The sequence below is a fragment of the Oryzias melastigma genome, linkage group LG11, assembly GCF_002922805.2.
Source record: "Oryzias melastigma strain HK-1 linkage group LG11, ASM292280v2, whole genome shotgun sequence".
Lineage (NCBI taxonomy): Eukaryota > Metazoa > Chordata > Actinopteri > Beloniformes > Adrianichthyidae > Oryzias > Oryzias melastigma.
This window is the reverse complement of record NC_050522.1, coordinates 25917884-25930030: the sequence shown is the minus strand read 5'-3', so window position 1 is coordinate 25930030 and position 12147 is coordinate 25917884. Positions and strand designations below refer to the sequence as shown.

The 12147-nt window shown below is 42.0% G+C and overlaps 1 protein-coding gene across 1 annotated transcript; it reads right to left on the bottom strand.

The window, feature by feature from the left end:
* Positions 1-5499: 5499 nt before the first annotated feature.
* Positions 5500-9342, bottom strand: eomesa (eomesodermin homolog a; the record flags this gene model as incomplete). The annotated part of the gene is given in 7 exon segments (XM_024298446.2): positions 5500-5815; positions 5947-6665; positions 6746-6807; positions 6877-7035; positions 7180-7301; positions 8077-8231; positions 8440-9342. Coding segments are annotated over 7 exon segments (2134 nt in total), but the record flags the coding sequence as incomplete, so codon positions are not given.
* Between the last annotated feature and the right edge of the window lie 2805 nt (positions 9343-12147).

Sequence of the window (12147 nt, the reverse complement as noted above, 5' to 3'; positions counted from 1 at the left end):
TGGGACACGTCCAGTACCAGTTCCCTAACCCGGCACCGGATGCAGTACCAGACGCAAACTGGTACTGGCTTATGGTCATGGTACTGGTATTGGGTTAGGGTAATGGTGTGCTCTGTGTCCAGGTGCTGGACTGGTTCTGGTTCGTGGCCCAGAGGTTGGGGACCCATGATTTAATGGGAACACCCAGCACATCAAAAAACGACAAGTTGGGGACACCCAAAACGTCAATTTTTTACGTGGAGGGGTCTTTAACCAAACGTCAATATGTGACGAGTTAGGAGTGAGAACGCATTGGTATCTCAGGACAGGATGTGCTGTTTTTAAAACAGATGGAGGCTGCAAAATAACTGGCTTCTGCAAAGTTTGTCCCAAAAGATTCAAGAATTAAAACAAGCCTTTTATAATTTCTCTTGAGTGGTGGGGCCCTCTGAGGGGGAGAATTCTGAAATCTGTAAGAACGCTCACCAAAGTGCCATTGCATTGATTTTGACCACAGAGCTTTTCCGCCCTGGTGCCTCAGATGAAGAGGCGTACTCCCCCTGCATCCTCCTCCTCCTCGGGGACACTCGCAGGAGGAAAAGAGGGGGAGAACCAAGTCCTACGGCCGACGCGGTGCACCTCAATCCACACAAGGACTGGCGGTTGCTGGGAGGGGTGGCGGTAAATGGTGGCGCTGAAGACTCTGGGAGCGGTCCGACCTGTTGAGGAGCGTTCCACTGGCCTCCGGAGGGAAGGCAGAGGTTTGAAATCAATGTACTGTTAAGTGCAGCTTAGCCGTGGGAGACGCTCCACCATTATGCACGCGCCAGTGGACCATTGCCCCGCTTGCTGGATGCACACGCTGTCTAAGGGCACTGACACCACGCTCTTCGGCACCTCCGTGGACTGTGCCAACACTCAACACTCTGGTCCAAACAGTTGTGGCAATGATAACTTGAGGTCTCACTCACTTTTGAGCAATTCCAGAAAAAAACAAACATTTCTTTTATAGAGGAACAAAAGTTTCAAGAACTGTGGTTCAATGTTCAGATGTTTGTTTTGGGGTATCACTTCAGATTTGACTCATGACTAATCTTTTGTCCTAAAAGACAAAGATCAAAGGAAACACGTGTCCCGAGGAACAATTCCACATGATTCTAACTGGCTTGATGACCATGTAAGATCTGACATTTATCAACACATTAAAAGAGAAAATATGGCATGAAGAGGAAACATAATTGCTACGCTCTGAGTGAAGCCGACTTTTAAAACAATCCTGACCCAGACACGTGTCTGCCCGTGGCCGCGTTTAGTCAGTGAGAGCAGTAATAGTGTGTGACTGAAGGTGAGGAAACGGCCTCGGGGCGCCATGTGCGTTTAGATGTCAGCACTTTCAGAGCCTCCTCGGCCCGCCTTACACGGATTCTGAAGATGGTAACCAGAGGACGGCCTGAGGGAAGGACAAAGGCGTGCGGTTGGTCGTCCGCACACACGAAACAAGTTTCACTAAGGATTTTATTTTGAAAGGTCCAACAAAAGTAAGTCAATTATAAGATGGCAGTGAACGATGTTAACAATGTGGAGCTCCGGTGTCTATCATCTCCCAGAGCGTAAGCCTCCTTCAAGTAAACATCACTACTGCAAGCATGCAGTCAAGGTGTCTATTGATTATTCTACCTTCTTGCTTGAATGGTTACAAGTTTAGGAGGAAAACTTACCACAAAAACGAGCATCAGAGGATTAATCTGAATTCAAAAACAGTCACGTTGATAAGAATACAAACAGGAAAGTTTTTTTTTTTTGGTTGTCAGAGCGGCTACAGATCCTGAAAAAGTCTTTAAGACCCACTCTAATGGGTCTTAACATGTATTGACCATGTATGTCTCGTATTTTTACCTTTTAAAAAATATTACTGTTTTTATGCTTGCATTGCATTTTGTTTCTAATTTTATGTTTTTTAGGTAGACAATCTCACCATCAGTCCAGGGAAAATAGCTTTGTAGCTAACGTTGGTTCATTGGCACCAACGTTTTTTAGTGGCCAATGTCCCCGTCAAATAAATGAACAAATCAATACGTAAAATTTACGTAAAAAAATTGAGCTCAAAATTGCATTTCTGAGTATTTCTTTATTCGGAAATGAGGAGCAGACAAACCATACAGTTTGAAAAAGATACTGTAGGTGGCACACAATCCCCTTGCTCTGCTCCATTCTGATGCATCCACTTGAAGACATATAGATCCATGAACATCTTTGTTTTCCTGGTCTGATCTGGAATCTGGATCAGAACTGTATGATTGGATAGCTTTGACATTGCTGCTATTTTCCTTGCATCGCGAATGTTAGCTTGGGAGGGGCTGTAAGTTAGTGACTGTATATTCACTGGATATATCAACCAAACAGGAAGTACCCGCTTGTTCCAAGAAGTCAAAATCCCACAGACTTCTATTGTGAAATAGACCCTTATTACTCAGTCATTCTATTGGTCAGAATAACCATTCTTGCTCTGATAACTTCTTTTCAAAATCTTCTTTCTAATTTTATTTTTTTTAAGATATTTTTCCTTACCGCAAGTTACTTAAGTTATAAACTGACCAATCAGGTGCCTCAGTAAAAGCATGTGGTCCCCTCTGGCCCAACCTCCAACGTTTGATTGACAGCTGTGGACTTCGAACAAGCTCACTCATAATTAGCGACGTAGTTCCTCTAAAAACGTGACTCAGACCGTCTCGGACCAATCACTGTCGACTGGTTTAAAAATGGCGGCGGCCGTACCAGGAAGCTAAGCTGACTGATTTGTCCTGATTCTTGATCTGGAGGTAGGGCATTTTCTATGGGTGACGTCAACATCTCGCTTTATCCAGTGATTAATATATGTCTATGGTGTAAACAAGGGGTCTCCAAACTTCATGTGAGGGCCACATAACAGTTTTCTTCTCTGATGTGAGGCCGCGGTCAGTTTGTAGGCTAACAGAAGAGGTGTAAAAATTACAGGGTGAGTCTAAACGTAAACATTTCAGGTTTTCCAGAAAGTTACATGTAACCAATAATTAATAATCCTTTCTGAGATCTTCACAGAAAGTGTCAGAAAAAAATATATTATTTCAAAACAAAGGTATTTTGTGTGGAGTCATAAATATTTGAAATCCAAATAAAACATTTTGAAAAAAATATTGGTGCTTGGCCAAAAAAAAGTAAGATGTCCAAAACTTTTTGTTATTATAAAATAAGCGTAATTGTTTTCAGCTTAAAATGTTCTGGTTTTTAGGTTTAAAAATTCAAAATTTCAATTTCAAAACTTTGTGTTCAGTTTCAAATCTTTTTTTACCTAAACCTAAATATTTCAGTTTCAAAACTTTTTGCCCCATTGTGGCGCAATAAAAACCCTGCTTTTTAAAAGTTTTGAAATTGAAATTTTGAGTTTTGAAACTTAAAAAAAGAACATTTAAAGCTGAAAATAATTAAGTTTATTTTAAAACAACAAAAAGTTTTGGACATTTTACATTTTTTTGGCCAAACGCCAATTTTTTTTTTGGTCAAAATGTTTTATTTGGGTTTCAAATCTTTATGTCCCCAAATAGCTCCATACTTTTTACATGTATATATGTGTTACATTTTTACCAAAACAATGTTCCCTCGTTTATTGCAGAAGTTACGTTCTAAAAAGAAGGCTGGAAATGAAGAGTCACATTCTGAGTGGGTCTCAATTGCATGGCCAGGGTGGGAAAAAATAAATAAATCATGGTTCTCTGATATAGTTCAGGGGGCCGGATCTAGGGACCCCTGGTGTAAACAGATGGGTGACGGGTAGTGGGGGTGAGGTTGCACCCCCCCCAACAGTCCTGCCCACAATTTAGAGGTTAATTTCTAGCTAACTCCTGCAGAAATTATGTCCTAGAAAACGACACGTTTTGCGATTTTTCCTAAAAATAATCAAACTTCCACTGGGAATTATCTGAAAATAGATCAAAAGAGGATTGGGGTGGGACTATAAAAGGGCTTAATTGAGTTAAAATATAGCATTAAATTGTGGTGAACAGGTTTTAAATTTAGTGGCCTTCCTGACAAAAATGTAGAAAAATTCCAAGATGGGCTGTGTCATAATGTCTCAAACTAAATCATTTAGCCAGCTAATTAGCTCATTAGTGTGGGAAACTCGGAAAGTGGAAATTTGTGGAGAATAGGAATAACTTGTGGTAAGTTAGTTCAAAGCCAAATGTTTGCCAAAATACATTTAAAGACGGAACAAAGGGAATCATAGTGATAGAATCTCATGTGTAGAGTAAGAAACTCCAGATTCTGGCACTTAGTTTTATTGTCTTTGTCTTAAATTATATTTAAGTTCTTCTTTAAAATCCTTAAGTTTCGTGAGCCTTATTCTAAGTTTTCAATACATTTCAGGATAGTAGCTGCCACTAAAAAACAGAAGCACATCGTCAGCATAAAGAGGAACATAAGACGGCTCTATTTAAAGAGTATCATATCCTGCGGTGTTAGAGCCTCACACGTCGCCGCCGCCGCACCTCCAGCCGCCGAGGCCGCCGTTATCGTCCAATAGAATCCCGACAGCTGTTCTCCAAATCACAACAAATTATCAACAGAGGTCAAGACATGACAAAAGAGAAGAAAAACATCATCAGATACTATTTGCTGACAAGCACGAGTGAAAACATTTTTATCCCACCCGCCCCCCCCCCTCCTTACCCATGAGCCTTTTTCTTACAGCTTTCCTGAGAGGCCGGGGCAATCAAACACTCTACCTTGTTAGGAGGTGTTAATTGGAGTTAGTCAGGCTCCTCACTTTGTCAAGGAGTCTGACAACAGAATTAATTAGAATCGGAGTATGTAAATCAATTCAAATTGGGTTCCTCATCGGGGAGGAGATGAGGTATTTTTGTTGAGGAGAAGCAGGTGCCCGCAACGCCAGCCAACGAGTGTTTGTGCGAATGTTGGGATTTTTTTTTTCCTTAATTGTGCATTTTTGGACGAAACACAAACAGAATAGAAGTAAACTTTTGCTCATGTGGATGTTTCCATGAGCCTCACATGGAGATCCGAACAATGGAGCCGCTAAAGACGTGATTGTCTTTTATTGCGACGGATATTAGAAATGTTGCTTTGTGCGTTTATCGATGCAATTGGAGCAGCTTTAATTATCGGATTTTTGTCTTTTCTGATGCTTTAAATCCTTAAAATGCTGCTTAAATGTAAAGATGTAAAATTATTTATTTTAAATGAAGAAAAATAGAACAAAAATGAATGTTGTGAGATGAAATAGTTGCCATTGAAGCGTGTCGAGTTAGACTTCCAGTATTCATCCATTAATAAGTTTCTACAATTCATATTGTGGATAAAATGTATTTTTCTTAAATAAAAGTAATGTGTGCAGTAAAATTAAAGAAACTTAGATTTATAGATAAAAAAATAAATTAGATTATTTTCAAAATTCCCATTTCTTTAATAAATCTTCGTCAAATTAAAATCATTTTTTGAAGGACACATATAGAAGAAGTCATTTGCTTTATGAAAAGCAATTTTATTTGTCCATTTAATACCACTTCCATGAAGACAATTTGTACAGTACAAGATACATCACATCCTAAAGTGCACAAATACTGTACAACAAAAAATGATATGATTGAATATGCAGTGGGGGGGGGGGTCCACATCGGTTTAAAATAAAAAAGAAGTTTCAAAATAATTGTCAAACATGCTTTTTTTTCATAATAAAACCAAAACAACAACCACTATGCATGTTTTGAGAGGGAGGGGGGCTGGCCTGGAAAAATAACCATGTTCAGCTTGCTTGGGAGGGGGGGACACTAAGCTTTGGCACCTTTAGAGAAAAGAGAAAAACAAAAACAAAACAAAAAAGACATTAACGAGGAACACTGAGTCATAAACAAATAGTTATGCTTGAATAAATACAGTCTTAGGGGCTGGTGTAGAATGCATAATAACCCATGCCTTTTGGATTGTCCTTGTTGTATTCCTCTGTGCTCAAGTCCTCACACTTGATGGTGGGGGAGTTTTCCGTACTCGAGCCCCCGGGCGACATCCTGCGTCTCTTGCACACCATGGAGTAGACACCAGAATCGATAGAGTCCACCGATTTCAGCGAGCCGGACGTCTCGATCCAGGTGGAGGTGGGCGGCAGGTTCTCCTCGGGCAGCTTGTCTTTCGTGACCCCCAGCTGGTCCTCGGAAAAGGCTGGCGGGCTGGGGCGGGGGGACCAGGGCAGGCCCGTGGTCATTTTGCGCTGGTAGGAGCTCCTGGTGCCCCAGCCTGCAGCCATGGAGGCGAAGGCGGAGTCTGGGTAGTAGCCGAGCGCGTGGGACGTCTGCAGGGACAGAGGTTTGATGCCGTACGACAGCAGGCTGCTGGTGGAATAGTCATTCTCGTAGGACAGGTCCAGCTTGTTGGAGCCCGGCTGCTGCACCGGCGGCACGAACCAGCGCTGGGCGGAGGCGGCGGCGCCAGCGTCCTCGGTCTGTGGCGAGAGAAGGCTGTTGGTTTGGGGGACGGTGCGCTCCCCGGTGTAGAATCGGTTCTGAGGCAGGTTGTTGACGAACTGGTCCTGAAAGAAAGGCTGCATGGCATAGCGAGCGCCGGGGACGATCTGCGTGGAGCGGGGGGAGTCTGTCGGGGACGGAGTCAGCCGGTCGCTCTCGGGGGCCGTGTACATCCTGCAAAACCACAAACGAATCAAAGCGTCAATTCAGAGTCAACCAACACAACCACAAAGCAGGAGGTAAGGCGGACGTACGAGTCGTAGTTATCCCGGAAACCTTTAGCAAATGGGTTGTGATCGATCTTCAGCTGCGTGATCTGGAAGACCAACGACGCATTAGCACGTCTGACGGCAACGAAAGAGCAAAACTGCAGAATAAAACTCACATCTGTATTCTGGTAAGCTGTGACGGCTATAAACTGGTTCTCCGGGAAGGTGAAGGTTTGGGTTCGGGCCTCGTTGCTCATGTCCTCCACGCCGTCCTCCGTCACCTCCACGATGTGCAACCGCGGCTGGTATTTGTGAAGCGACTGCAAGACGATCATCTGCAAACGGGAAGTGGTCAATGAGCACAACTTCTAAAAGAACACGCAGCAGCTTTGACTCTGCTCAAACGGGGCACACAGATGAAATCACTTCTAAAAAATGACCTCGTTTTTGATTTAGTCCAGCAGGAATCAACGCCTCACCTGCGTGTTGTTGTTGTTGGCTCCTTTATTGTTGGTCAGCTTCAACTTGCCGAAGGAGATTTCTTGCCTCATCCAGTGAGCGCCGGTGTTTGGGGATTCAGGATGAACGTAGACTTTGTTACCTTAAAGTCAAATCCACAAAAATATCACTAAAACTCTCTGAAAAACTTCAATTACTTGAATTTTACGTCATGTTTGTTTAACTGTAAATTTGTTTTTTAAATATGTTACATAAAAAACATAAATATGATTAAAAATCTACACATTAGGGATTTTCAAAGTAACATTTTCAAATAAATAGATTCAATTATAATCTAAGTTATAAAAAATGCATTTTTAGGTCATAATTTTAGGTTTTCTTTTTCTTTTTTAACTTGATAAAATTTGTATTATTTCAATTAAAAAAAACTACATTTAACTCTTTAAATATAAAGCAAATATTACATTAAACGTCATACATTTCTAGAAACAATTTCTTGAATATGATAGAAAATTTGCACATTAAGGATTTTCAAATTAACATTTTCAAACAAATTAAATAAAAAGATAAAATTACAATCTAGTTTTAAAATAAATTAGCATTTTTAGGTCTCAACTTTAGATTTCATTCTTATTTTTAACTTGAAAATAATGTACAACAATAAATTACACATATTTAAAATTTAAAAACTACAATTAACTCTGTAAATATGAAGTAACTATTACATCTAACATCATAAATTTAAAGAAACGATTTAAAAACCTAATAAAAGGCATTTTTCTTTAACACTAACATTTCCTCAATCACACATTTCCTTATATAAAAGCTGAGGCCTCCATGAATAAAAAACCTGATAAGATATTTTATTTCAGGCCTTCTTAAGCGTAAAAAATTGACATTTTTTTCTGGGGACTCACCTTGCATATTGTTGTCAGCCTTCCCGCAGGTGACCCACTTGCCCCCCTGAAAGCGCCAGTGGTTCGGGTCGGCCAGAACAATTTCCACAAAGACGTTGTAGTGGGCCGTGAGGTTGAGTCCGGTGATGTTGAAGCTGAGAAAAGGAAACATCCGCCTGGAAAAAAAATAATTTGTTTTAAATGAACATTTTTTGGTGATAAAACATCTGAAAAATACTGAAATTATTTAAAATATTTAGGGAATTGTCAGTAGAGGGTGTATAATTAATGCATTTAGGTGTTTTTGCAAATTTGAAAGGATTTAAAGTCGTGCGTAAAAAGTGCGCATTTTACGCACGGCCCTGGGGCCTCCGCGCCGCTCACCTGCCCTGCTTGGTGATGATCATCTCGGTCTGGTGTCGGTGGAATTTCAGCCAGAGAGGCCGGTTGCACAGGTAGACCTGCGCCCTGGCCCCGGCGGCAGAGCCGGGCAGGGACATGGAGCCGATGGCCGCCCCCGTCCCGGGGTAGGACGGGTACAAGCAGCCCGGACCCTGGCTGAACTGGTACCCGCCGCCGCCGAACTGACCCCGCCCGCTGCACACGGACGGGGAGGAGAAGCCCGCGGGCGGCAGCACGGAGCCGTAATGGAGCGAGGCCGGGTACCTGGAGCTGCCCGAGCCGGCGTACACCGAGCCGCTCTGTCCGGTGTAGGGGAAGAGGGAGCAGGGGTTGGCCATGTCCGAGCTCGCCTGGGATGACGAGATGAAGTAGCGGTCAGAGCCAAGTTCGTCTATGTTGTACCGTCGGCCGCTCGCCAGCTCGTCCTCACCCAGCCCCGGGGAGCCCTTCCGGCCGTCGGCCTTGCTAAAAGCGTCCCCCTCTCCCTCGCCCAGCATCCCGGTGCCCACGCCGCCCAGGAACTTCTTCGGCGCGCTCCTGCTCTCGGACTCCGGCCGCTCCACCTCGGGGTAGTCGAGCTGCGCGGTGGGCCGCGGGCTGTGGTCGCCGCTGTCCGCGGAGGACAGGTTGTAGAAGGTCTTGGGTAAGTTGATGCTGGAGCTGGGAAGGATGTTCTCCAACTGCATGGTCTTCAGATCGGACAGAACTTTCCCGAACCTCGGAGATGCCGCCGAGTCCCCCGGTGAGTGCAGCCCGCCTCCCTGACGACTGATGGGGAGGTGACAGCCTCGCACTAGCGGCGCGTGCTCAGCTCTGACAGTGGGCAGGACATCAGAAGCTCGGCGGCTCTTATACGATGCAGACACACAAAAACACACACAAACACACAAACACACACTTCTTCTTCCTCAGATGGAAAGGGGAGGAGCCAATCTGCTGCCTTTTAATTAGTCTCCTACTTGTATTTAAACTATTTAGTGCGTTTTCCACCTCTAATACATTACAATTTTATTTTAATAACATTCGTTATTAAAAATATTCCATTTTTTTAATTATTTAAATTTTAGAAATAAAAAAGTTCCTCACTTTTACAAATATTTCCTTAAATCTTAAGCAAACCGACGCGATGAGAGTGTGAAATCTGCAAACTGCTTTCTTAAATGTGTGGATCCAAAAAAAAAACACAAATTATTTTCATTTTTTGACTCACCAGCTGCAGATTTCATCTTCTGCAACAAACGCCGAAAAATCACAAACATTTCGGTCCGGAAAAAGGTGGAAAAAAACGTCACATGTGCAGCTTGTTTCCTATAATTGGACCGTTCATAATCTAGAGTAAAAAATAAACTCAAATTATCGATCACTTCTATTTTAAAAAGTCAGTATTTTAATCTGTTCGTAAAAATATTTAAAATCAGGACAATTTACCGACATTTCTTTATGTATTAATGATACATCAACAGCTTAGTTTCTCTTTAAGGAGACAAAAATCATTTTTTATGTTTTCTTTTTCAATAAAAATAAAAAATCTAATTGTAAAAAAAATATTTAGTTAATTTTAAAAATGTATCACTTTAAATCAGTAACATGTGATCCGATTCATTTATTTACTCTATTTAATTCGAATAAATATATAAACATTTCGAACTAAAATGCGACTTGTCGCTTCATTTCTTAAATCCGCGCCAGTTTTCTTTTCTTCCTCGTTTTTAGGCTTCAGAAGTGAAACCTCGTTCATCTTTAACTGTTACAATTTCAGCTTTAAAAGCGTTAAATTAAGAAAAACGGAAGACTGCGTCCCTGAGCGCCTTTATGATATTATTCAAATGTTTTTTTAGGAGAAGTGGATGCGCTTTTACGCACATGCGCGCGCACCTCTCCAGCCACCGACCGTGACGCAGATGAAAGGAGAAGCCGCAGCGCCTGGACCGACTGAACCGCGGCCTTTTGATGATGGAGGGTGTGTGGGGTGGGGGTGGCACGCGAGGACAGCGCTCTCTAGTGACTGATGGAGACGCTGGTTGACGTCCCAGACGCAGAAAACGAACAGGAAACAGTAAGAGATCAGTCTGTGTGAAGTCTTCCTTCCGTCTGCGTGTTGTGCGCGCGCGCGTTTGTCTGAGCTGAAGGAGGGGGGTGGAAGGGGTGAGATGAATTTGGGGAAAATGGGGATACAAATCTGTGAAAAGCAGAGGGAGGGTCTCGGCTGGAGGCAGATTGGCTCGTGTCATAAATGGGACAGAAAAGCCGGTTATTGGTCCGTCAGGGGAGCGGAGCTGCACGCGCGCGGCGCGCTCTGTCAATCAGGACGGAGACCCTCCAACACGCAGACGCGCGCTCAGTTCGGGTCGACTGTGACCCGTTTCACAGCAGAGATCTGTCTGCAGCGAAGACGAATGCAGATTTTCACAGATTGTCTCCTTTTTTCTACATTTTAAGCTAAACTCACCTGGGAAACCCAGAAAATGAGGAGCAACTCTTTGGGGGCATTTTTAGGAGACACGAAAACAGTCAAATCAACACAAATGTCTATTTTCCAAATATGTTCCTTTCAATGGTTCAGGAATCAAATTGTATTTGTCACACGTGCACGGTACACTAGTGCACGGCTGTCTGACAAACACCACCGAGCAGTAAGTAAAATATAAGAGAAAATACTGTTAAGTTCAAACCTTTAAGATCGGAGCCCCTAAAGGGACAATGAAGTTAAATAAAAACAATTGAAGTAAAAAATGTTTTTTTTTCTAAAAATTCAAATAAAAAAAGCATAATAACTGGTACACACCACTTACTATCTGGTGCGCACCAGTTAGTAACAACAAAATAAAAAAAATAATTACTTGAATTTTTTACTTCAATGTCCCTTTAGGGGCTCCATACAATTTTTTTGTTACTACCTGGTACGTACCAGTTACTATTTGGGGTAGTAACCAGAAAAAATACTTTAATTAAAAAAATGTAGTAGTTCCCTTTCGGCTTATCCCTTTCAGGGTCGCCACAGCGTAACAGCACCCACTGTTTCGCATCAGTGATTTGGCAGAGTTTTTACGTCGGATGCCCTTCCTGACACAACCCTGCACTTGAGGGGCACAGGGAGCCAGTTTAATTAAATTATATATATATATTTAAACTGTAATGTACATTAAGGGGCTCTATACAATTTTTAGAAAAAAAATCTGTTACTATTTTGTTACTATCTGGTGCGTACAAAGGACTATCTGGTGCACAGAAGTTACTATCTGGTGCACACCAGTTAATAACCCAAAAATAATCATTTTTACTTCAATTTTTTAAAAAAAGCATTTTTTTTACTTCAATTTTTTAAACTTTGATGTCACTTAAGGGGCTCTGTACAATTTTTGAAAAAAAATGTTGTCACTATTTCGTATGCACCCCTTACTACCTGGTGCGCACAAGTTAGTCATCAGAAAAAAAAAAGTTTTTTACTTTGATGTCCCTTTATCACTATCTGGTGCGCACCAGATAGTAACCACAAAAAAAATAACAAAAATTTGACTTCAATTTTTTTTATCCTGAATGTCCCTTTTGGGGCGCCGTACAGACCCACGTTGATGAAAATTGTGTTTTTAAAATGTCCTTTTAGTATTTTTTTCACATTTCTAGAAGAATTTGAGATGAAATCGTGTCGGATCAGATGAAAACCAGAGGCTTGAAAAAGCACAAACTGCA